General features: G+C 32.8%; 2 protein-coding genes across 6 annotated transcripts in view; one reads left to right on the top strand and one right to left on the bottom strand.

Annotated features, from left to right (window-relative positions):
* Nucleotides 1-1,100: 1,100 nt before the first annotated feature.
* On the bottom strand, nucleotides 1,101-12,396 carry Dph1 (diphthamide biosynthesis 1). The gene is made up of 2 exons (XM_035357706.2): nucleotides 11,522-12,396; nucleotides 1,101-1,635 (listed from the first exon to the last, which is right to left on the bottom strand). Exons 1-2 carry the CDS (start codon nucleotides 12,265-12,267, stop codon nucleotides 1,122-1,124), a joined length of 1,260 nt encoding a protein of 419 aa, XP_035213597.1. The 5' UTR covers nucleotides 12,268-12,396; the 3' UTR covers nucleotides 1,101-1,121.
* A 2,577-nt stretch (nucleotides 12,397-14,973) lies between these two features.
* Nucleotides 14,974-21,954, top strand: part of Nup75 (nuclear pore complex protein Nup75) — a 120,874-nt gene continuing 113,893 nt past the window's right edge. Inside the window, exons 1-3 of one of the 5 annotated variants that reach the window (XM_085813878.1) lie at nucleotides 14,974-15,101; nucleotides 15,275-15,374; nucleotides 15,458-15,547. In XM_085813878.1, the coding sequence (XP_085670004.1) occupies nucleotides 15,060-15,101; nucleotides 15,275-15,374; nucleotides 15,458-15,547 (232 nt within the window). In that variant the 5' untranslated portion in view covers nucleotides 14,974-15,059. The remainder of the gene's footprint in view (nucleotides 15,102-15,274; nucleotides 15,375-15,457; nucleotides 15,548-21,954) is intronic. The other 4 variants (XM_035357704.2, XM_035357703.2, XM_085813876.1 and 1 more) reach the window with 4 other exon arrangements.

The raw sequence follows: 21,954 nt of genomic DNA, 5'->3' as shown, positions 1-21,954 counted from the left end.
CGAAAACGCCCATGCAGCCAGCCCGTTTGCGGGATTCGAACCTCGGACTGAACTACCAGTGTTCAGCGTCTTTACCGCTCGGCCGTTGGTGGGCCAATCATAAACATGATGAAATATGTAATTTTTGAAGAAAATATAGGCGAATAATTATTGATGATACACCCGATGAAGATCAACTACCAGAGTCCTGGCTTTGGAAAGAAATAAGAAATAGTCCAAAAATCTGGGACTATACGATGATTCCTAGCATAAGAGAGGAAGCCTTATGTCAATTAGGAGGAAGTAGAGAAGAATTTGATATATTTAATATAATATTTGATGACATATTTTGGAACAATAATGTAACCGAAACAAAATCAGTATGCAGATCAAGTACAAGAAAATACACTTAGAACACGAGTGTAAAAAGTGTAAAGTTCTTTTACATGTACTAGAATGCTTTGAAATATATCATACCGTAGCAGATTACTAATTTTGTATTTTGGAGTTTTGTGTAATGTAATACTTGCGTCTACCACAATTATTGCATCAGACTGTAATTGCGTATCAAATATTCCACATAATATTCACTTCTGGCCAGATCACCGCACGCGGGCTATGCCCGTGAAAGTTAGGTTTGGCCCGACTATCGTACGCGGGCTATGCCCATCACTGTAGATTAATGGGGTTAATGCTTTTCACAACTGAAGGAAATTCTGAAAAGAAAGATTAAAACTTTTGAATTATTGAGATTTTGATTTGTGGAAAATTGTGTTTTTGTTTTACTTAAGATATATCTTAAGTAATTCAACAATAATCTATGATTATTTTTACGCTTAGAATGTTTCTTAAAAAAGAGAAATACCTTTTTTTAAACAAACTTATAAATAACAGGTTTCTTCTCTAAATATTCAAGCTCAATTAAAACAGTATAATTTTTGTTTTTAAAAAGGATTTAAAAAATTAAATCCAGCAAACTTCTGTAAATTCAAATAAAAGCTAAGTGAAATCCAGAAGAATTTCAGTGAAGAAGACATGAATTTCAATAATTCAAGAAAATTTCTAGGTTCTATGATTTTCAATTAGCAGGAAAATCCATTGTACTTCATTAAGAAATCAGATTCACAAAGCTTAAAATAACTTTATTCTATTGAATCTTTTTCAGTACAACAACTACAATCTGCACAATTTCCACATGCAATTTTTGAGTTTAATGATGAGATTTTATGATTAGGTGTCCAATTACCCAAGCTTTGTGAAGCATAGAAATCCATAGGATACTTACTTTGCCATTCTATTTCCTTCACAGCCACCACAAGTTCATATGGTGTGAGCAGTGGTTTCGGAAAAGCAGTTCCCCAGTCAATAGATAATCTAGGACATGCTATTTGAACCCAAGCATCAATATTTGTAAATAATTTAAGTTTTTCTGGGAAAATTTCAGATAATAATACAACTACATAACGCTTATCCATTTTTTTAAGGATCATTATCAGGTTATTTAATACTTTTGGGCTACCTTGTCTTCCTAGAGTACCCAGTATAACTCCAAAGGTATTAGCACTAACAGCTCGCTGAATCTCAGTTTTCCTTATGGACATCATTTTGTCATAATCATAATATTCCTTTGTAATTGTCTTGTCATATGGGTTATATCTAAAAGAAAAACAAAAATGTTAAAAGTTATTCTGCTATGTAAAAAATACTATCTAGAACAGGAAGCACAAGGGTTTAATGAAGGTTATGACACTTAAAAATATAATTCTTTCCACAATCTGTATAGAGCTGTTATATTGTTATAAAAGAAAGGAATGTACATTTTTGCATTCAAAGTCTTTTTTCAACAGGAAACTTATTTTATGCAAAATTTGATTTTTCAATATCTATAAAAAATGGAAATCACATGGCAAAGAAAAATAGCATAATTTTTTTAATTCAACAGCCAGACTAGCACTTGAGCATTTATCAGGTATGACTTAACCACTGGTCATTTAGCCATCTCTTCACAGACAATGTCAGCCAAGGTGCATCAGGAGTGGTTAATACAGTACAAAGTCCGTAATCCAGACGTACAATATCCGGAATAATCTATAATCCGGACCTCAAAGCCACAGACCTTTTTTTTTATACTTTATGCATGTGCGTTTATTGTATAACAGACGGTATAAGCTAGGCTAAAATTATCTTTACTGATTCTAAGGCATTTCAGTTAATGTTGCAGATTGTGCTGTTCCTTAAGCGGTAATAAATGAAGATGCTATAACAGAAGTTTTTCATTCATTTTCTGATGACAATACTCCAATCATCAATCAATTAACGGATAGTAAAATCAATAGTATGGTTCAGAATCCAGAAAATACTGCTTCTGATAGTGAAGAAAGTGACAGAGAGGTTATTGAAAATGAAAAAATTTCGATTGACAAGTTAGTCGGTATTCTCAACACAGCAATTACAGGACTTGAACAGTGGAACTTTGTAACTGAACAAAAAATTATGTCTGTTTATAGAATTAAAGAAAAAATATTAGCACGAAAAACGAAGCAATTTAAACAACTTACATTGAAAGAAATGTTTAATAAAATAAACAAATAAATATTAAGCTTTTTTTTTTTTTTTTTTTTTTTTTTTTGTAAATTTTGATACCCTTTAGATTATAATTGCTCTTTATTCCATAAATTACAGTTTCATATTTTTAATTGTATAATTTCTGCATGCCATCTGACCAGATTTAAACTGATGACCTATAATCTGAAAAAACCCCTAATCCGGAATCGCCGAAATCCCTACGAGTCCGGATTACGGACTTTGTACTGTATTATGCTTGTGAAGGAAGGGAGGTGACATCACATACAGTCAAGACTTACATGGAAGTTAAGCCTACTCATTTTTTTTTTGAGCTAGAAGTCAATCTCCACTAGCTACCATTTAATTCAGAGCAGCAACATTACAATAGTGGCATATCACTTCTGTTTTTATCACTGCAATTTATCCAGTTTAATGAATCTGAATTATTTTTTTTTAATTATCATTAAAATAGATTTACGTTTATTTGATACTGTTAATTTCGCTCATAAAATTGTGAAAACTAGAGCAGAGACAAATCATAAATTTCTTTAAATCGGAATTCTAAAAGGTTGTTAAATCTTTTGATTCCATCATAATGAGAAATAATAATTGACGAATTTCAGTCCTAAGTATTCAGAATACTTCAGTCCTAAGTACACAGGAGTCCTAGTATACATTTTTACAATTGAAAGAATACATTTTTAAACATTTCATTCTGAATGGAATTAAATACTATACTTTTCCTGGAACAGTTTTAACTTGAATGGCAGGTTTTTCACAAGTTTTCATTAATTACATTAGAAACACATTTTAAGGTAATTCAATCTTATTCAGCTAATGATTACAAAAATTAAAAGTTAAGTTTATTGTATTAAACAAATTAAGCATTATTTCTTTTATATTTACAGAGCTTCTTTCTGAAATTCTTTCTCAAATATGAGATGACTTTCAGCTTCCAAGGCATCCTTTAAATAAAAAATCATAGTCATTCTATAATTAATGCTTTGTTTGGTTCATTTCAAATTATTTCACCATTTATTTTAATAGCGAAATACGTTAAACTGCTGCTGATTTCAAATTCCCATCTATGTTCTTTTATGAGTATCTCTGAAAGAGCTAAAAAAAAAGGGGGAGATTTGTTAATATTATTTAAAACTTGTAACTGAGTTATAATAAAATGTAAGGAAATAATTCTCTTAATACTTTTTTTCCTTTACCCTTGATATTAACAACACACATTCTAAAAACTCTACTTTACTACTTCCTTTAGTACACATCTCACATACTGTGCTTTACAACACCTTTTAATACAGGGCGATTCTTTTAGAACTGGCCTATTTCATTGGGTTGTAGTTCTGTTAAAAAGTATCCGATTTGTGGCAAAATATTCAAGAAGGAGGAAAATTTAATGGTCCATCGTGTTTTTTGATGTGCAATGCCAAAAAAGAATGAAGAATTAATGAAAACTGTGATATTCCATGAAATTTCACTGAAGGGTTGTGTCAACCGCGATAAACCATGGACACTGAACGAATTAAAGGCCAACACTTTTAGGGAAACTGCAAACATCACTGATGATACATTACAGAGTGTTGTAGCTAACATGGAGCTGCGAGTTCCATTCCGGACTGGTGGTTGTTTTCAACACCTACTCAGGGCCAATTTAAACTTGATAAGGTCCTAAGCTATTTGAGATATGGGGCCCTTCATAAGTCTGGATATTATATGTGAGTGCCAAATACAGATTTTCAGATACAGTAGAGGGTTTTTTTGAGAGCCCCCAAAGAAAGCAGGGGCCTTAAGCTATAGCTTGTGTAGCTTGCACATAAATCCTGCACTGCCTTTTCACTTTTGGTGTGCTACATCGCAATCAGAGTTTTTAACAATGTTTTATCGGCACACACCACATCTCCTTGTGTGGCATTTTGCAGTTTTCATCATTTCTTATTTTTTTGGCATAGTACATCAAAAAATAGGACAGACCACTAAATTTCCCTCCTTTCTGAATCTTTTGCTACAAAACACATTAAAATCAGACACTTTTTAACATAACTACAGCCCAATGAAACAGACCAGTTCTAAAAGGATCACCCTATAGATTGTTTTTCCAGTACGAACAATTCTTGCTTAAATAGTTTTATAAATATGTTTGCCAATTTCAGTTTATGTTCACAATTAAATGTTATGGTTATTATATATTTAGATAATATTTATTATCATTATAAATTTACATATATTTAACCACTTCCCTTACAAATTTTTTTGAAAAATTGCAAAAAATCATCACATTTTTTTATTTTATTATTAAATACAATGAAACAAAACAAATCAAAATATGTAGGTTTTAAGTTGAATTTTTAATTTTTTGAAGGTGTAAAAGCATTTAGTTTTAATATTAGTTTAATATCCAGAGTTATCTATCTCAAGCAAAAGAAAAAAGTTAAATGCTAGTCTTCGTACGATAGTTTTTGAAACAAGGGACAACACAAAGTGATACCTGACATTCTACACTGGTATCTCTTTCACGGGAGCACACAGTACACTGACCCGTAGGATTTTATTTTTTCCCCCAATGTTTCATAATCACTATCTGAAAAATCATTGCTTTCACTATATTGCATCATCACCATTATTATTTTTTTTTAACGCATGTATCCTTCTTTATACATTACTAATCCACATGCTAACGTATGCTATACAATAGCGAAACTTACCAATTCCTCCCAAAGAACTGTGCAACAAACAAAATTTGGCAAACTGCCAATCAAAGCTGAATATTTCCTTTCATTTCCTGCAGGCCGAGTAAAACTGTGATAAAACAAATCGTATTAACAAATTCTACTTCGCCTGAGTTTTCATGGGATAATAATTAACTGCAATATATACAAACCCGAGATAACTCGGGATAATCAGGCAAGCAGTTAATAACTAGATTTCTTCTGAGTAACATTCACAGCAGTTTGAATGAATAAATACTTCACTCCTGAATACATCTATAAATAATTTAATAAATATTTACATAGTTTGTTGAAGGCAAATGCATGCTTTTTACAAAGATATGGATATATTTAATACTTTTTAATTTTCGGCATACATAAATCTTTAATTTCTGTGCATTCGCTATGTTTTCCGAGTACAGTAATTTACTACATTAATTTCCCCCAATGACGGCGCAGCGCGAAATGAACTGGAAGTTGATTTGTCAACACTATCGTTATCTTCAGAGCAGATGTTTTTATTTTATTCGGCTTATAATTCCTTACTAAATGTAGTATTTAATTTCGATGTACTCCGTCTTTGATATGATTTAAATCAAATTCCTCGTCATTATAAATACCACGAATACAAATCAAATAGTTTTCTGGTTGCAATTTTCTAATTTCGGCTATGCGTAAGGTATGCTTTACGCATCCGCGCGTTGAAAGAAATGTTTAATAAAGTAAACAAATAAATATTAGGCTTCTTTTTTGGTAAATTTTGATACCCTTTAGATCATAATTGCTCATTCTGCATGCCATCTTACCAGATTTAAACTGATGATCTATAATCCGGAAAAATTGATAATCCGGAATCGCCGAAGTTCCGACGAGTCCGGATTAAAGACTTTTGACTGTATATGAATTTATCTTAAAATCACAGAAATGTTGAGAACCTCCCAAATTTTGTCATTTGAAAGAATTTTTGAAAATCTTAATTTTGAAAGAAAAGGGAAAAGTTGTTGGTAAAAATATATTTCAGGGTGCCCTTGGCGAAAATTGCCGATTTTTTGGTATGATTATTGTTTACATCCAAGACCTTCTCTAGTAAAATGGTTTCTAAAACATAATGCAATAAAACATAATTGAAACAAAAGGTAAAAGTTTACAATTGGGTGCCCCATGTTTTTTCAGAGATTCTTTTTTGACGACAAGATCAGCCCCAGCAAGGCACAATTTTAAGATGGCCATGAAACCAAATCAAAATAACAAGTTAAAAAATTGCACAGACTCGGTGTCCATGTATACATCGATCTATTTTCACTTAAAAAAAATCAGAGAATTGCACAAACTCAGCACTGCGCACTGACTTGACTTTGGCTGTGTATACATTGATCTATTTTTACTTAAAAAATCAAGGAGCACCCAATTCTACGCTACAGCCAAACAAAAAATATATAATCTCAATAAACTGCATTTTAAATCAAACAATGAAATAACATACGTACTACACAAAGGAAATATCCACTTACCTTATTTAGAAATTTCTGAGTCTTCAATCTGTGGCACACAAAATTCCTTAACTGCATCCAAAACTTTCCTCAAACCATGTTCCTTTTCTAATGGAATGCTTTATAGGGTGAGCATTTAAGCCTTCCTTGTGACAAACGCATTCAAGCCATCTGAACAATCTTTACGGTCAACCATACGCATTTCATTCATACAAACAGCTACTAAGTAAACCTTCATTTACACACCAGTCAATCAATGGTTTTGTTTTCCCTTTCATTCCAAATCGTACAGAAACTTCAAATTAATCTTATCACATACAGCCATTTTACCACGTAAAGCACAAAATAAGCAATATATTTAGTAACCAACATCTAACACTTAAATAAGTCCTAACAAATATTTTCCCATTAGTCAAATTCACAACAGTCACGTCATAATAGAGTTTCCATAACATTCAACTACTCAGGTTAACATAAATGAAACAACAATTTGGCAATAAATGAAGCAATAACTTGGCGATAATCCAAGGGGCACACTCTAAAATATACGTTAACCAAGTTGTTTTTGATAGGAATAATTTCAAAATGCTTAAATTTCGCTTCTCGCCTAGAAACTCAAGTATTGTGGTCTTTATATTAGAAGTAGGAAAACATTTGGCTCAACTCTTATATACACCCTAATATCACCAAACGTGGTGATGCATGTTCTGCGCTGGGTTTGGCACGATTATGTATTGTATGGCAGACCTGTTGACATAGAGAAAATCTTTTGCTAGAGTGGTTTAATTGCTCGTTGGTTCGTGTCATGCGTGTTTTAAAATGGCCTATGTTGCAATGATAGATGTGGTGGCAAGATTTCAGTCTCATATTTTAGAATGTGTGGAAAGTAAATTTAGTATTAAAAGGTATGATGTTGGGTCTTTTGTTCATGAGTGAAGTGTATTTTTGGAATTTCTGTGGGAGTTTAAAACGGAGTTCGAAATACGGAGCTGCTATGAGAACTCGGACGAAGAAGGACGTTTCTGATGGTTTTTGTGTGGATTTGCAGTCAAATGGTTGCTGGTAAAGTATGTAGCTGTCAGTGGAGGTTAAGATTTGGATTGTGGTTCTCGTGTAGTATGCTAACTTTGGTGGAAGATTTTATTGTTACTTTCAAAATTTTTAATCTCAGAAAGACATGTGATATAGCAAAATCATGACACTTTTGTTCAGGGACGTTGTTCGACTGGCGAAATTTTATTCAGGAATGTATTATGGTAAGTGCATTTTATTTTACTGTTTTTATTTTGTAGAATGTTATGTTCATTGTTTTTTTACATGAATTTGTTGTTATTGTCATTTTTTGAATTGTCTGTAATTTAGTTTAGTTTATTTGCTTGATTTGTGTGCAATGCCTAGATTGTGCAATTCGTAGATTTTTTTTAAAGTTTAAACAGAATGCTGTGTACATGGTATTCTTTGAAATTTATTGTTGTTATGTTAATTTATTGAAATGAGATGTGCATAGTTCATAGATTCCTTAGCTGCCTAGAATGTGCAATTTGTAGATGTTTTTTTAAGTTAAAACGTATCGCTGAGTACATGGATTCTTGTCAAATATTTTTGGTTAGAAACTTTACATTTTTGCTATCTAAATTTTTTGTTTTTGTTTTGGATTTTTAGCTCAAATTGTGTCTTTAAAATCTGGTTTTTGCATGTGCGAAAACCGCATTTTTGGAGACATTTTAGGCTTTAAATTCGAAACGTAGACAAAAAATTTAGGTATATGGCGGCGTGGAGTTTCTTGCCAAAAATGTTTGGTGAGAAATTTGGCGACCTGAGGGCGCATATACAAGTAGTTCCAAACATTTAAATGATTACTTCTCAAATACATATTTGTTAATGAACTACCAAAAAATATTCCTCCAAAATGCTACTTCACACTCAAAGTTGCGATCGTAAAAAACAGAAATCTTGGATGAGTAAAATTAAAGGTCTGAGCACCTTAATTTTTGTAACTGATTTTGGTTAAAATTAAAGACTTTTAAAAGTCAAAACTCATCTCAAAAAAAAAAAAAAAAAAAAAAAACCTAAGGAGCATACGAAGCTTGTAAATTCGACTTGCGTATGATTAGTTTCGGTTAGAATAGAGAGAAGGGTATGCCTTGTATTATTGCAAAGTTGTTGTTTCATTTATCACCAAGTGCTGGTTTATTTATGGTAGCCTGAGTAATTGAATGTTATGGAAACACTATTATGATTCAATCAGTTGCATGATTGTGGTGAATTTGTAAGGGCTTGTTGTGTGTGTTAGTTAGGAAGTACATTGCTTGTTTTCTGGCTTAAATGGTAAAATGGCTGAATGTGATAAGATTAATTTGAAGTTTCTGTACGATTTGGAAAGAAAGGGGAAAAGAGCATTAGTTGACTAGTGTGCTAATGAAGGTTTAGTTAGTAGCCATTATTAAGTGTCCTGTTTGTAGGAAGGGAATGCGTTACAGATTCTAGTTCAGATAATTTTCGGAAGTTTTTAGATGCTATTAAGGAATTTTGTTTGACTGATGACGTGTTAATTCCTAAATAAGGAAAATGGATGTTTCCTTTGTGTAGTGCAAAGATGAATTATTCATTATTTATGTTATTTCATTGTTTGATTTAAAATGTAATTTATTGAGATTATATATTTTTTTGTTTTGGCTTCTCCTTTGACTTTTTAAGTGAATACAGTTTGATGTGTACAAAGACAAAGTCAAGGGAGTGCATACTGCCTAGTTTGTGCAATTCTCTAATTCTGATTTTTTTAAAGTGAAAATAGGTTAATGTGTACATGGATAAAGTCAAGGGAGTGTACAATGCCAAGTTTGTGCAATTCCGGGATGTTTTTTTTAAGTGAAAATAGATCGATGTGTACATTGATACCGAGTTTGTACAATTCTTTGTCTTGTTATTTTGACTTTGTGTAGCGGCGATTTTTACACAAGTCAAAATAATAAGTCGAAGAATTGCACAAACTGGGTATCCACGTACTGCCAAAAATCGCCAATGGGTAACTGTAAATATACTTGGTTAGAGTAAGACTTTAAGATACCCCTTGTATTATGACGAAGTTGTTGTTTCATTTATGATAGCCTAAGTAGTTGAATGTTATGGAAACCCTATTGTGAGGTAATTGGGTGCATGATTCTGGGAAATTTTGAACCATGGGATGTTTTGTAAGCGCTTTTGTGGTGTGTGTTGGTTTTATTGTTTAGACGGTAGAATGGCTGAATGTAGTAGGATTAATTTGAAGTTTCTGTACGGTTTGGAACGAAAGGGGAAAACAGCGTTAATTGAATGGTGTGTAAATGAAGGTTTACTTAGTAGCCATTATATAAGTGTCCTGTATGTAGGAAGGATATACATCTAGTCAAACGTAAAAAACATTTAGATGGATTTGAATGGGTTTGTAGGAAAAAAGGTTTAGATGTAGCGATGCCGATATACGAATTTGAGTTCAGATAATTTTAGGAATTTTTAGATGCTGTTAAGGAATTTTGTTTGCCACAGACTAAAGACGAAGGAACTTCTAAATAGGGTAAGTGGATATTTGCTCTTTGTAGCGCTTAAATGTATAACATGTTTTTCCTGTTTTATGTTATTCTATTGTTTGGTTTAAAATGTAGTTTATTGAGATTATGGATTTTTTGTTTGCCTGTATTGTAGAATTGGGTGCTCCTTTGACTTTTTCAGTGAAAATATATCGATCAGGTACATGGACAAAGTGAAGAGAGTACGCAATGCAAGTTTGTGCAATTCTTGGATTTTTTTTTAAGTGAAAAATAGGTCGACGTGTACACGGATAAAGTCAAGGGAGTGTGCAATGCCATTTTTGTGCAATTTGGGAATTTTTTTTTTTTTTAAGTGAAAACAGATCGATGTGTACATGGATACTGAGTTTGTGCAATTCTTTGTCTTGTTACTTTGGCTTTGTGTAGTGGCAATTTTTGATGCAAAAATCACTGTTATGCAAGCCAAAATAATAAGCCAAAGAATTGCACAAACTCAGTATCCATGTGCCGCAAAGTTTCACCAAGGGGTACCCTAAAATATACTTTTACTTAATTTCTTGCCTTTTTCTGTAATTTTATTTTTAGCACCTTTTTTTTTTTTTTTTTTTTTTCTGTTTAACAATAAAATTTCTTTCACCAACTTCTACATGCTTAATGTCATATTCTTCCTCAAGATTTAATTCATGTACAATAAATACCATGTTTAATAAGCTATATTTGACTGAAAGAGCCTTATTATCATGTATTTTATGCTGAATATTTTTTTAAATCTGCCAAACAACAGCCATTACAACTAAAACCATTGGTAAAATATGCACCGTTGGCCCATGTTTTTTTTTTTTTTTTTTTGCGGTAGTTTTTACTTCTCAAAATTCACTTAAGAAACTCCTAATTTACTTTTCAGCCTATCTTTTGAAAACTAAAAACTATCCAATTTAAAAAGTTTACAGGACCCACCAGCGACCGAGCGGTAAAGTCGCTGAACACTGGTAGTTCGGTCCGAGGTTCGAATCCCACGATCGGGCTAGCTGCATGGGTGTTTTCGTGGTTTTCCCCATGTGTAACGTGTATACGAGCCAGTTCCCCTTAGAAAGTCCTCCACGAAGGCATCCCTCCCCTTAGGCAGATAGCCCTCGAGACTTTGTCGTAATGAAATAACCTAACCTAAAAAGTTTACATTTTTAGTACAGCAAGAGTTAAGACTTTTACAGCTTTTAAATGCATTAAAATACTAGAGTTTTACCTGTAAAATGTCAAAGTCGGATTAGCAATCATAGCAGATTCTAAATGAAATCGCCCATCTCCAATAAAGATGACAGATCTTGCGTTTTGTATTTTGGGAGAAGTACATCCTAAAATTTCACCTGGTGATAAGGGCTTGCACTGAGGAATTTCAATATCATAACCCAAACTCCGTAGGTCAGACGCAACATGTTGAAGGGTTGAGACAAACTGTATTGTGCTTAATAAAGCCAGAGTTACTTTTGGATCAAAATTCTCTTGGATTGTATTTATGATATGCAGAGTATCTATTTTTATATCTACAAACACATAAAGCATATTTAGATTACTCGTCACATTAACCGGAATTAAACAACTATGTCCATAATGAACCATTAAATCAGCTTTCAAGGCAGTAGCAGTAATATCGTCAATGCAACAAGCGCCATATGTAACATCTCCCAATATCATAGGATATACACCAGTGAAATGTTGCAATATATCTGCTATTGTTAAAGAAAATATTTGAAGACCTTCGGGAAATTGGAGAACAATACGTTTTGCTTCGCACTTTTTAATTCTCCAAATAGTTTTCGGAATTTCAAAATTATAATTTTTAGGGAGAATACTGATAGCTTTCAACAGAGCTGGATCTTCTGATATTTCACATGGGACACCTGAAACCATCTTTCGCTTAGGTCTAAATATTTTCCTATCTGGTTTCGCAGAAATGACAACGGTTGTTGAATCACCCTCTTCAAGTGCCATGATTTGGTGTATTTATTACGGAATTGGATAGGAAAAATTAAGTCGAAATTTATTACGAAAAGAGGCTTATATAGAAATAACCTTCTTAAAACCGTACAGCGTGTATCTCATGAATGAAAACAATATTGAGTTGAGAAGTTTCAAAATAGCAGCATAATCCAAAGAATTTGTTTTTTTGAATGCAATTTTTTTTTTCGGTCAGGCACATATATCAATTCTCTTACGCTTTTTTATAAGAGGAAAAAAGGTCACAAAATTTAAATTGTTGAAATTATTAGAAAATTACAAGAAGCTCAGATACAAAATATAACTCATGTAAAAGCCATAGGACTCTGCTCTCTACAAAGCGAAGTCCATCGAGTTTTTCGTGGGCTACCATGAGCAGCATCCTCTTTGGAGTACCCCAGGAATCAGTACTTTCACTATATTTATATAATATTTATACTTATGATACACACCACCAAGACCGCTTTTGTTTTATGAAGAAACTGACTGGTTGATGAAGTCAGATATCTAGGAGGCATTCTAGATAAAAAATTGACTTTTTAGAATCATTTCAAGGACACTGTACAAAATATTAATATCATGCTTGCAACTATGCTCCCACTTCTTGGCAGACGAAGTTATATGTCCACTTCAAATAAACTACTCTTATATAAATCTGTACTGCGACCAACATTACTCTATGCTAGTCTTATCTAGGGCCACGCTGCCAAAACTCACTTTCAACATATACAAGTTCTTCAAAACAAAGCCCTTAGAGAGATTATCAACTCGCCATGGTTCATTCCAAACGCGCATATCCACCGTGATCTCAAAGTAGACACAATTCAAAATTTTATTTCCGAGAGTGCCAAAAACTTGCCACAAATTTCTTCTATTCTATTCTCACTCATCTTAGCAACTGCAAACTCTCTTAGATGTTCTTCATTTCCCAGAGAAAAACGCAAATGTCCGTCTGACATTCTCCATCCTTAACATTTTTTTTTTACTAATACGAGACTCTTCAATTCATTGATTTGGACCTTACACCAGAAACTCACCTTATTCGTCGACTGATGGCGGCCACTTGACTTAATACTTTCGCCTCATTTTGTCTACACTACTCATTTTGTTTTACCGATGGTCTTCACCAGATTTTTCTGAAAAAGAAATATCCATTATACGGCCATGGTAAAATGTAGTTCGCTTCTAAATTTATCAAAATTTTTATATACCGTATATACCCGCGTATAAGTCCCCCCCCCCCACTTCGACATAAAAAATTCGTAGAAAATAAGCAACGCGCGTATAAGTCGACCCCCCACTTCCGAAATCGATCGAGAAACTTCGAAAAATTTTTTTGAAGTACTACATTTATTCAAAATCATCTGAGTAAAAAAGTAAATATACAATAAAAAATACCTTGGTAAATAAACAAAATCAAAATTCTTCAACATCCGATTCATGGTCAAATTCGCCAAACATTTCATAGAACTCTTCTGTCGTCATTGGCTCGTTATCATGCATATTTTCAGTCTCGAACTCTGTATTGTTACAATCACTACTAGAGCCTTCGTCGTCATTTTCACTTTCAAAAACAGCATCATCTTCCGTGCCGTCTAGTTCGTTGCTAATACAACATTTTTTAAATGATTTTATAATCATTTCAGAGGGTATTTCGTTCCAAGCATCTTTAACCCACTGAGCAATTAATGTAATATCGGGCTTTTTAATGTTGCCTCCCTTTGTAAATGTTGGTCGACCGGAACTAATCCACTCTGCTCAATATTTTCTAACATTTACTTTGAAGGGCTTATTGAGGCAGACATCTAGGGGTTAAATGACGGATGTCAATCCTCCCGGAATTATGGAATCCAAAACGCAGGATAATTGGAGAAAAATGATCGTATATAGTAACCTTCTAGAATTTGTTCTGGAAAAGATTCGCGTACGAAAAATCTATCAGCATTTTCCCTTTTTAAAAGTTAAAAGAAATATTCAAAACTGTTCAGTTATTGCTTGGGCTATTTTTTTAAATTTTGACGTGTATGCCTGTTAACAAAAGTATTTCATGAATGAACAATAACTATTATAAAGACTTATATACGTACGTAAAAACTATCTGCATTTCTCTTTTCATAGTGTGTTAGCGAAACTTTTTTATTGCTCGATATTGATCGTTTGTTCGGGGGCCGAAAATTCTTTGGTTTAATCGAAACTTACTCTAGTTAAAGTATGAAACTCTGTGATTAGTTCGTCACATAATTTAAGTCATGAAATTACTTCAAGTAAGTGACTTATTTGATAAGACGTCCAATTTGAATTCGGGAAGAAAACAAACGCATTATATAAAGAAATTTTTGAACTTCTGATTCTTTTAATTTTTTATGACCCCGCGTATAAGTTGATCCCCCCCACTTTGAAGTCTTTTTCTTTGTTCAAAATATCTCTACTTATACGCGGGTATAGGTTTTATTTATGCAGAACAATGGTAAGCTCAACATGTTTGTGACATGAAACATTTTCTAAAACCTTTCTTTTATCCTGATTTTTTGTTGTGTTATCGCTTCGGGCCATTTTTATGTCACAGAAATGTGTTCAGCCTAAATAAAGATAAAGAATGAATTGCTTTTTTCTTAATCGAATATTTCTGAGGGAAAGATGTTGGAAATGGGATCATTATGCCAGTTAGGTTTCACTGTATCTCTGAAATATTTCCTGATAAACAGTTCTGCTGAGCCATATTTTAAATACTACGTGCGGCCCCAATTTTTTTTTTATCTGGCAATACAGATGCACGTTTAATTTCAATGGCGGTAAATCACGTTGAAGGTTCTGAAGTTTCTATTTTGGTAATAATTATTATTTATTAGAACCTTCTTAAAAAATCTGGTATTTTTTCTAATGTACTCATTTGCCCTCTTAAATAGTACCTGTTTCCGCATGTTTCTACGTACCGTAGTATTTAATTTAAGCAATCCATGTTTTAGCTTCACAGCGCTACAATGTTTTGTGTTTGTCTTAGGAAATACATGATGAAACTTTATCCCATGGTGCACAAGCAACATTTTCCTCCAGAAATAGTTTTTTAACATATGGAGTGGAAAGAAATGGAAAAAGGAAAGGTATTTTTGTATTTCTTTTTGTATGTTTCAAGTTATAATTATTAAAACAAAAATTTTAATTATTTCGTATTTAAATTTTGCAGATATTCCCCATACACAGTATATACACGAAATTATACCTAAATCTTCTTTGTATAATGAATATGTCCGAAAACTGGTGAACGAAACTCATGGTAAGAAATTTGTTAGGCTTAATTCATTTGTGTCTTAAATTAGTTACCAAAATAAATTTGAATTAAAATATTCATAAGTTTTAGTATTCTGTTCTCTTTTTTCTTTTATATCTAGGTACCAAAATTGTATATTTATTAGATAACATATAATTGATATTTTAAAATGATGTAGCAGTTCAGATTAAAATGTTTCTTTGCTTTTCTTGCCATTTTAAGCACTAATTGAAAATAACATTTTTTAAAGCATTTTGAAACTAAATTTTTATTTTGCATATATTTACTAGGGTTTTCATCTGCAGAGAACCCGTTGGCGCCATTGTATTTTTACTCGCCATGCTCGCAATTCATCGACAATGAGCCGAGCCGTAAACATGATTTTTAGTGCATGTAAATTCAAGTTAGCAGACAAAACAATATATTAAGCAAATGGTAGTAAAAATTCACAGATAATAAGCATGTAGATGTAAAACTAACCTGTTAAACATGACATACGAAAATAGATTTGTATGAAATTCAAGTTAGCACAGAAAAGAATATATTATTAAGCATAAGACAATATATAAGCATTTATAACAGAAATAAAAATTCATTTAAAAAATATAAATTGGTACAGTCAAAAGATGTTAATCCGGACTCGTTGGGAATTCGGCGATTCCGGATTATCGATTCTTCTGGATTGTAGATCATCAGTTTAAATCTGGTGCGATGGCATGCAGAAATCATACCTGCCAACTTTTACGAATTTTTCGTAATTTTTACGAAAATGCGTTTGTCTTTTCGATTTTACAATCGTAATCCATTTTTTAAGATTTTTTTTCTTTTTTCAAGTGTTTTTAATGATTTTTGTCGAAATTTTAGAATTTTTCGCCAATTCAGCGATTTTCGCCAATTGCATCATGTTTTACCGCCAACTACCGACTACTTCGAATCCAGTAACCTGCGGTTTCTCCCAACTCGCCGCTTAATCAGCCAATCCAATGCGCTGAACTTGTTTCTCCCACTCTTTTCTTTGTGGGCGGCAAATTATTTTTTTCGCGTTTGCTTCAGCAGCAAGGGAATTACTCAGCGAGCATGGATTGTCGCATTCTGTTTTTTTTTTTTTTTTGTTGTTTGCACGTGCTACGAATTTTCTTAATACATTGTTGTTACGAAATGAGTTAAAAAAACCCGTATTCTTAATATTTTTGGCCTGCCTACAAAGCCGAATTTCCAACAATTAAAGAATCCTTCAAAGAAAATAACTATGCATTTTGCAACGTGTGCGTGTGTGACTTCATAATAAGTCAGGGCCCGCCAGCGGCCGAGTGGTAAAGTCGCTGAACACTGGTAGTTCGGTCCGAGGTTCGAATCCCGTGAACGGGCTGGCTGCATGGGTGTTTTCGTGGTTTTCCCTATGTGTAACGTGCATACGAGCCAGTTTCCCTTAGAAAGTCCTCCACGAAAGGCATCCCTCCCCTTTGGCAGATAGCCCTAGTGTGCTTTGCCGTAATTAAATATACCACACCACCACACCATAATAAGTCACAGTGGAAGAAGCGATATTGTGAAGCATGTTAAGTCTAAAAAGCATGAAGTTAATGCTTCGGCTTCGACAACGTCAAAGAAAGTGGATAATTTTTTTTCAAATTCGGCTACGAGTTCGGATGCCGATGTTATTTTGACAGAGTGTTTGTTTACTGCATTCTTCATCGAACACAACGTGCCGCTAAGGGCTGCCGATCACGCTGGTCAACTTTTCAGACGGATGTTTCCCAACTCCAAGATTGCTCAGAAATATGCTTGTGCTCGCACGAAAACATCTTCTATTGTGAACGAAATTGCTTGCAATGCACAAAGTAAAACGATAGCTGCACTCCAGAATTCAGCATTTTCGGTGTCAATCGATGGCAGCAACGACAGCGATTGGAAGCTTTACCCCATCTTTGTCACATATTCTGTGATGTTTCTAATGAAATGAAAACTCATCTTTTGCGTCTTCCATTGTTAAATCGAGATGCTACGGGGGAAAATATTGCCTCCTTGGTAATTAATGAGTTGAAACAACTTAACATTCCAATATCAAACTGCATTTCGTTTGGTGCAGATAATGCTCATGTCATAGTGGGTGACAAAAAGGGTGTAGCCTCTTTCCTCAAAAAAGAACAAAATGAATTAATTGTTATTGGATGCCCATGCCATTTAATTAATTTGGCAGCAGAAAAAGCTGCAGCTGCTTTACTATTAAGTATTGACCAGCTTCTGATTGATGTGTTTTTCTGTCTGGAAAAAAGTGTAAAAAGGAAAGAAAACCTAAAGAATTTCCAAGAACTTTGCTCTGGTGAAACGAGAAAAATTCTGAAACATGTTTGCACGAGATGGTTATCCTTAGGCAGAGCGCTAGGAAGGTTTATTGAACAGTGGGATGCATTGCTAAAATATTTCCACGAAGAGACCAAAACGAAACCACAGATCCCATCAAATTTGTCGGCATATAAGATTCCGAAAACCAACTTTGCTTCTAATCAAAATGCTTTAAAAGGGAAAGGCCAACACACGAATCAAATAATAAATAATAAGAATAAAAAGAAAATGCTTAGAAGACTCCTCAAAGGTCAACTTTGTTAAAGAAGTTGAAGGGAAGAAGAAACAGTCTTTTATTAGCCGGGAGGAAAGGATTTTCTATCTTCTTTCTTTGGATTTGAACAAAGCATATTGTAGTTTTGTGTTAAGTACCATTAAGATTTTTGAAAGTGTAAATACCCTTTTACAATCAGCTTCGCCAAAATCTCCCCTGCTTATCCAAATTCTTAATGAGCTTTTTGAAAGAACCTTATACTAAGTTTGTAAAACCGTCCGTTGTGAAAAACAGTGTGTTGATTCGTGTTGCCTGTAATAGTTTGGGAAATCAAAAGGATGACAATGATCTTATAATTGGAAATCAAACCAGGGAACTTGTAAATTCTTTGAAAGATCATGAGAAAAAAGAATTTTTTCAATGTGTTAGAAAGTACTCAGCCTGTGATTACATTGTAAGGAAGTTTCCTTTGCAAAATGAAGTTCTTTTAAATGCTGAAGTGGCAAATTTGAAACAAATTGGAAATTCATCTTTTGAAAAGATTCGTTTTTTTATTGATAAATTTCCATTTTTGTTAACAATTTAAGAAAGTGAATGCCATAATGATGCTTTAGATGAACTACAGAACCAATTTTCTGCTGCACAGTTTAAAGACTTTGCCAGTTCTGGAGAAGATAGACTTGATGTCCTTGTTGGTACCTTAAAAAGAATAAAAAGAGCTGATGGAACACCAAAATATGATAGACTAGCAAGAGTTTTATGTGCTATTCTCGTAATTCCACACAGTAATGCTGAGTGCGAGAGAGTCTTCAGTGTTGTGAAGAAAAACAAAACTATGTTTCGTTCTTCAATTTCACCAAAAACTCTAGAAAACATTTTAATTGCTAAATGTTATGAGGAAACTAATTGTTATGACAGGAAATTTTCCAAAGAATTTTTGCTAAAGCCAAAAAATGCACTCTAAATTCATTGCAATAATTTTTTTGTGTAACATTAAGTTCTTGTTTTATGTTTCCTAATAAATTTTTTAGTTACTACTTAATTGAGATTTACTAATGTAAGTACAATTTTCTTTTTTTTTTATTTGTATAAATTGTTATTTTTTTAATATTAAAGCATGATATTAATTCTCTGTGTTCTTCTGAATTTTGGAGAAATCTTCTGAATTTGGAGGAGAAACCTTCTGAATTTTTATCTTTAGAGGTTGGCAGGTATGGTAATTGGAGAATGAAAATAGATTAATTCACATTTATTCATAGCTTATCTAATGATACTACTGGGATATTGGGGCAATTTTTTGTTATATGCAGCATGGTTATAATTAAAGTTCCACTTTGAAATGGTCATAAAAGGAAGACTACTGGTCCAGATGTTATCAAACTTGGTAATAGTGTAAAGGAGGTCATGAAAATTTATTTTCTGTGGAGAAAAAAGTTTAAAAACTCATTAGCGGTTGGTTACCTTAACCTTTTGTTACACATGTTTAACATATCCTTAAGAAACATTTAAACAAAATTGGGTAAAAATATATTCGAGAGTGCCCCTTTTCGAAAATTGGCGATTGGCCAGCAATGTGCAAGAAATGGCCGCTACACAAAGCCAAAATTGCACAAACTTGGTTTCCATATACACATTGATCTATTTTCACTTAAAAAACATCAGGGAATTGCACAAACTTATCATTGCGCACTACTTTGACTTTGTCCATGTCCACATTGATCTATTTTTACTTACACAGGGTTCATACGGTCCTTAAGAGTCCTTAAGTTTTTTGGAATCGATTTTTGGTCCTTAAAAAGTCCATAATTTTGGCCAAAATCGGCAGAAGGTCCTTAATTTTAATCATCTGAAATTTCTGTCTGTTTTTACGACTGCCATTTTGGGTGTGAATTAGCATTTTGCAGGAATATTTTTGGTGATTCTCTGACAAATATGGCTATTTTTTGAATGGGTTCATGAGTTATAATTTGTTCCTTTTTGTAATATAAATAATGGTGGGTTACTCGAGTTTCTGAGCAAGAAGTGAAACATATGCATTTCAAAATTATTTCATTTTTTGTCATGAAGAACTTTCAAACAACTTTCCGCTTTGGGGGATATTAATTCTTTTATTAAAGGTTCTAAATTTGGCGATTATCAACATTTTGGTGATTTTAAGATCGGTTTCTATAGAAAATTTTTAATTCCAAGATCTGGGAATTTTTTTTCATTCTAACATTGATAAATTTCATTAAAGTAATGGTAATATATTGGAATTATGCTTAAGAAATAACATTAAAATAAAGCATTTTTATTTTTCACTGTCATATTATAAAGTTCCATTTTGCCCATATATTATACAATTTTTTGAATCTGAAATATAAGCAAGGAATAAGGCTATAAAGCACAGTTTACGAAACAGTTTTTAGCAAAAGCAAAATAGCTATATAATTAATTAAAAATGTCTTTTTAATTTTTTCATGGTAAGAATTTTTCCCATTTCTCAGAATATGCATCAGTTTTCTCTATAAAATTAAACTTTGAAGCTTGGAAAGCTTAGAAAGATTTCAAGGCAGATTTATAGACCCACGATTCTAAAAGATTCCAGAAAAATGTGATAAAATGAAAAATATCTCCATGGTAGTAACATGCAGTTTCTTTCATTTTGGAGAACATCTGGAAGAACAATGAAAACGTAATAGTTGAATGTTTAACTTCTGATTCTAGAACCGCTTTCTTAACATTTTTATCTTCCCTTTATTTTCTCTACTTTTCACTAGATACAAGCATGGAAAATATCAAAAGTACTTCTAATCTTATCATATGGACAGGCATTATAGAAAGGAATTTTTTTAATAATAAAGAAATTCAAAAATTACAATTCAAAGGATTCATCTAATATGTCTTAATGCATCATACACAGAGCTGACACTAGGCATTTTGCCACCTGATGCAGTCTCCGTGGATCCTAAATTCTTATGCCTGGTGCCTTTCTAAATTCTGCTTTCAATGCTTGCTCTAAATTCTGAAAGTTTTGCCATTTCTAGATTTTTTTGCTCAGTGTGTCCCTAAATTCTAAAAATTATGCCACACCAGCTCTATGACCAGACCTTACCATATGTATTTCATATTTCTTCTGATTGTTCGTATTACTAAAGAAATAAAATCAGCAGCTTTTTCCATACATTCTAAATGCATTTAGTCTTTTAGAATAACAGATGTCTTTAATTAAATCTAAAAAATTTAAAGCGAAAAGGAAACATGTTGAAAAAAAAAAAACTTAATATGTAAAGAGAAAGAAAATTATTCTTCAAAGATATGTACAGTTATTATTATGTAAATTACTGAGCTCTTTACAGTTTCAGACTTTACTATAATTTCCCATTTCTATTTCCTCATCAGAATGCAAATCACTTAGATAGTTTTTAAACTGAATTTTTTGGAGTGTAAGACGAGTGTTTCTGAACTCCACTTGCTCCCTGCATTAGTTCCTGTCGGCTCTGATGATTTGTAATTATTAGTCTTTCCATTACTGCTGCTGACATTTGAGTTTATTATGACAATAGAGTTACTGAACCAGATTAAATTGTATAGTTTTTGACCACTAGTCCATATTTTTAGTTTGAATTTTGCTCTTGTTTAATTATATCACCACAAACTGTATTTTATTTTGTTAGCATAAGAACATGCCTATATGTTCCAAGTTCTTTTTGAATAAGAAGCTTATTTAAACCTTTATTTAAATTTATTATCTGATTTATAGTTACTTTCAGACATAGTGATAATTTGTTTCACGTCTGTCGGGGGGGGGGTCGGACTAATTAACTTTTACCAGATCAAGTAAACCCTCGTAGGTAGTACATTGTGGAGAGGT

This window comes from Stegodyphus dumicola, chromosome 3 (genome assembly GCF_044657685.1).
Source record: "Stegodyphus dumicola isolate Sdum_Otavi_A_Nest chromosome 3, ASM4465768v1".
Taxonomy (NCBI): domain Eukaryota; kingdom Metazoa; phylum Arthropoda; class Arachnida; order Araneae; family Eresidae; genus Stegodyphus; species Stegodyphus dumicola.
Note: the sequence above shows the minus strand (reverse complement) of the source record. Positions and strands in the feature narration are given on the sequence as shown.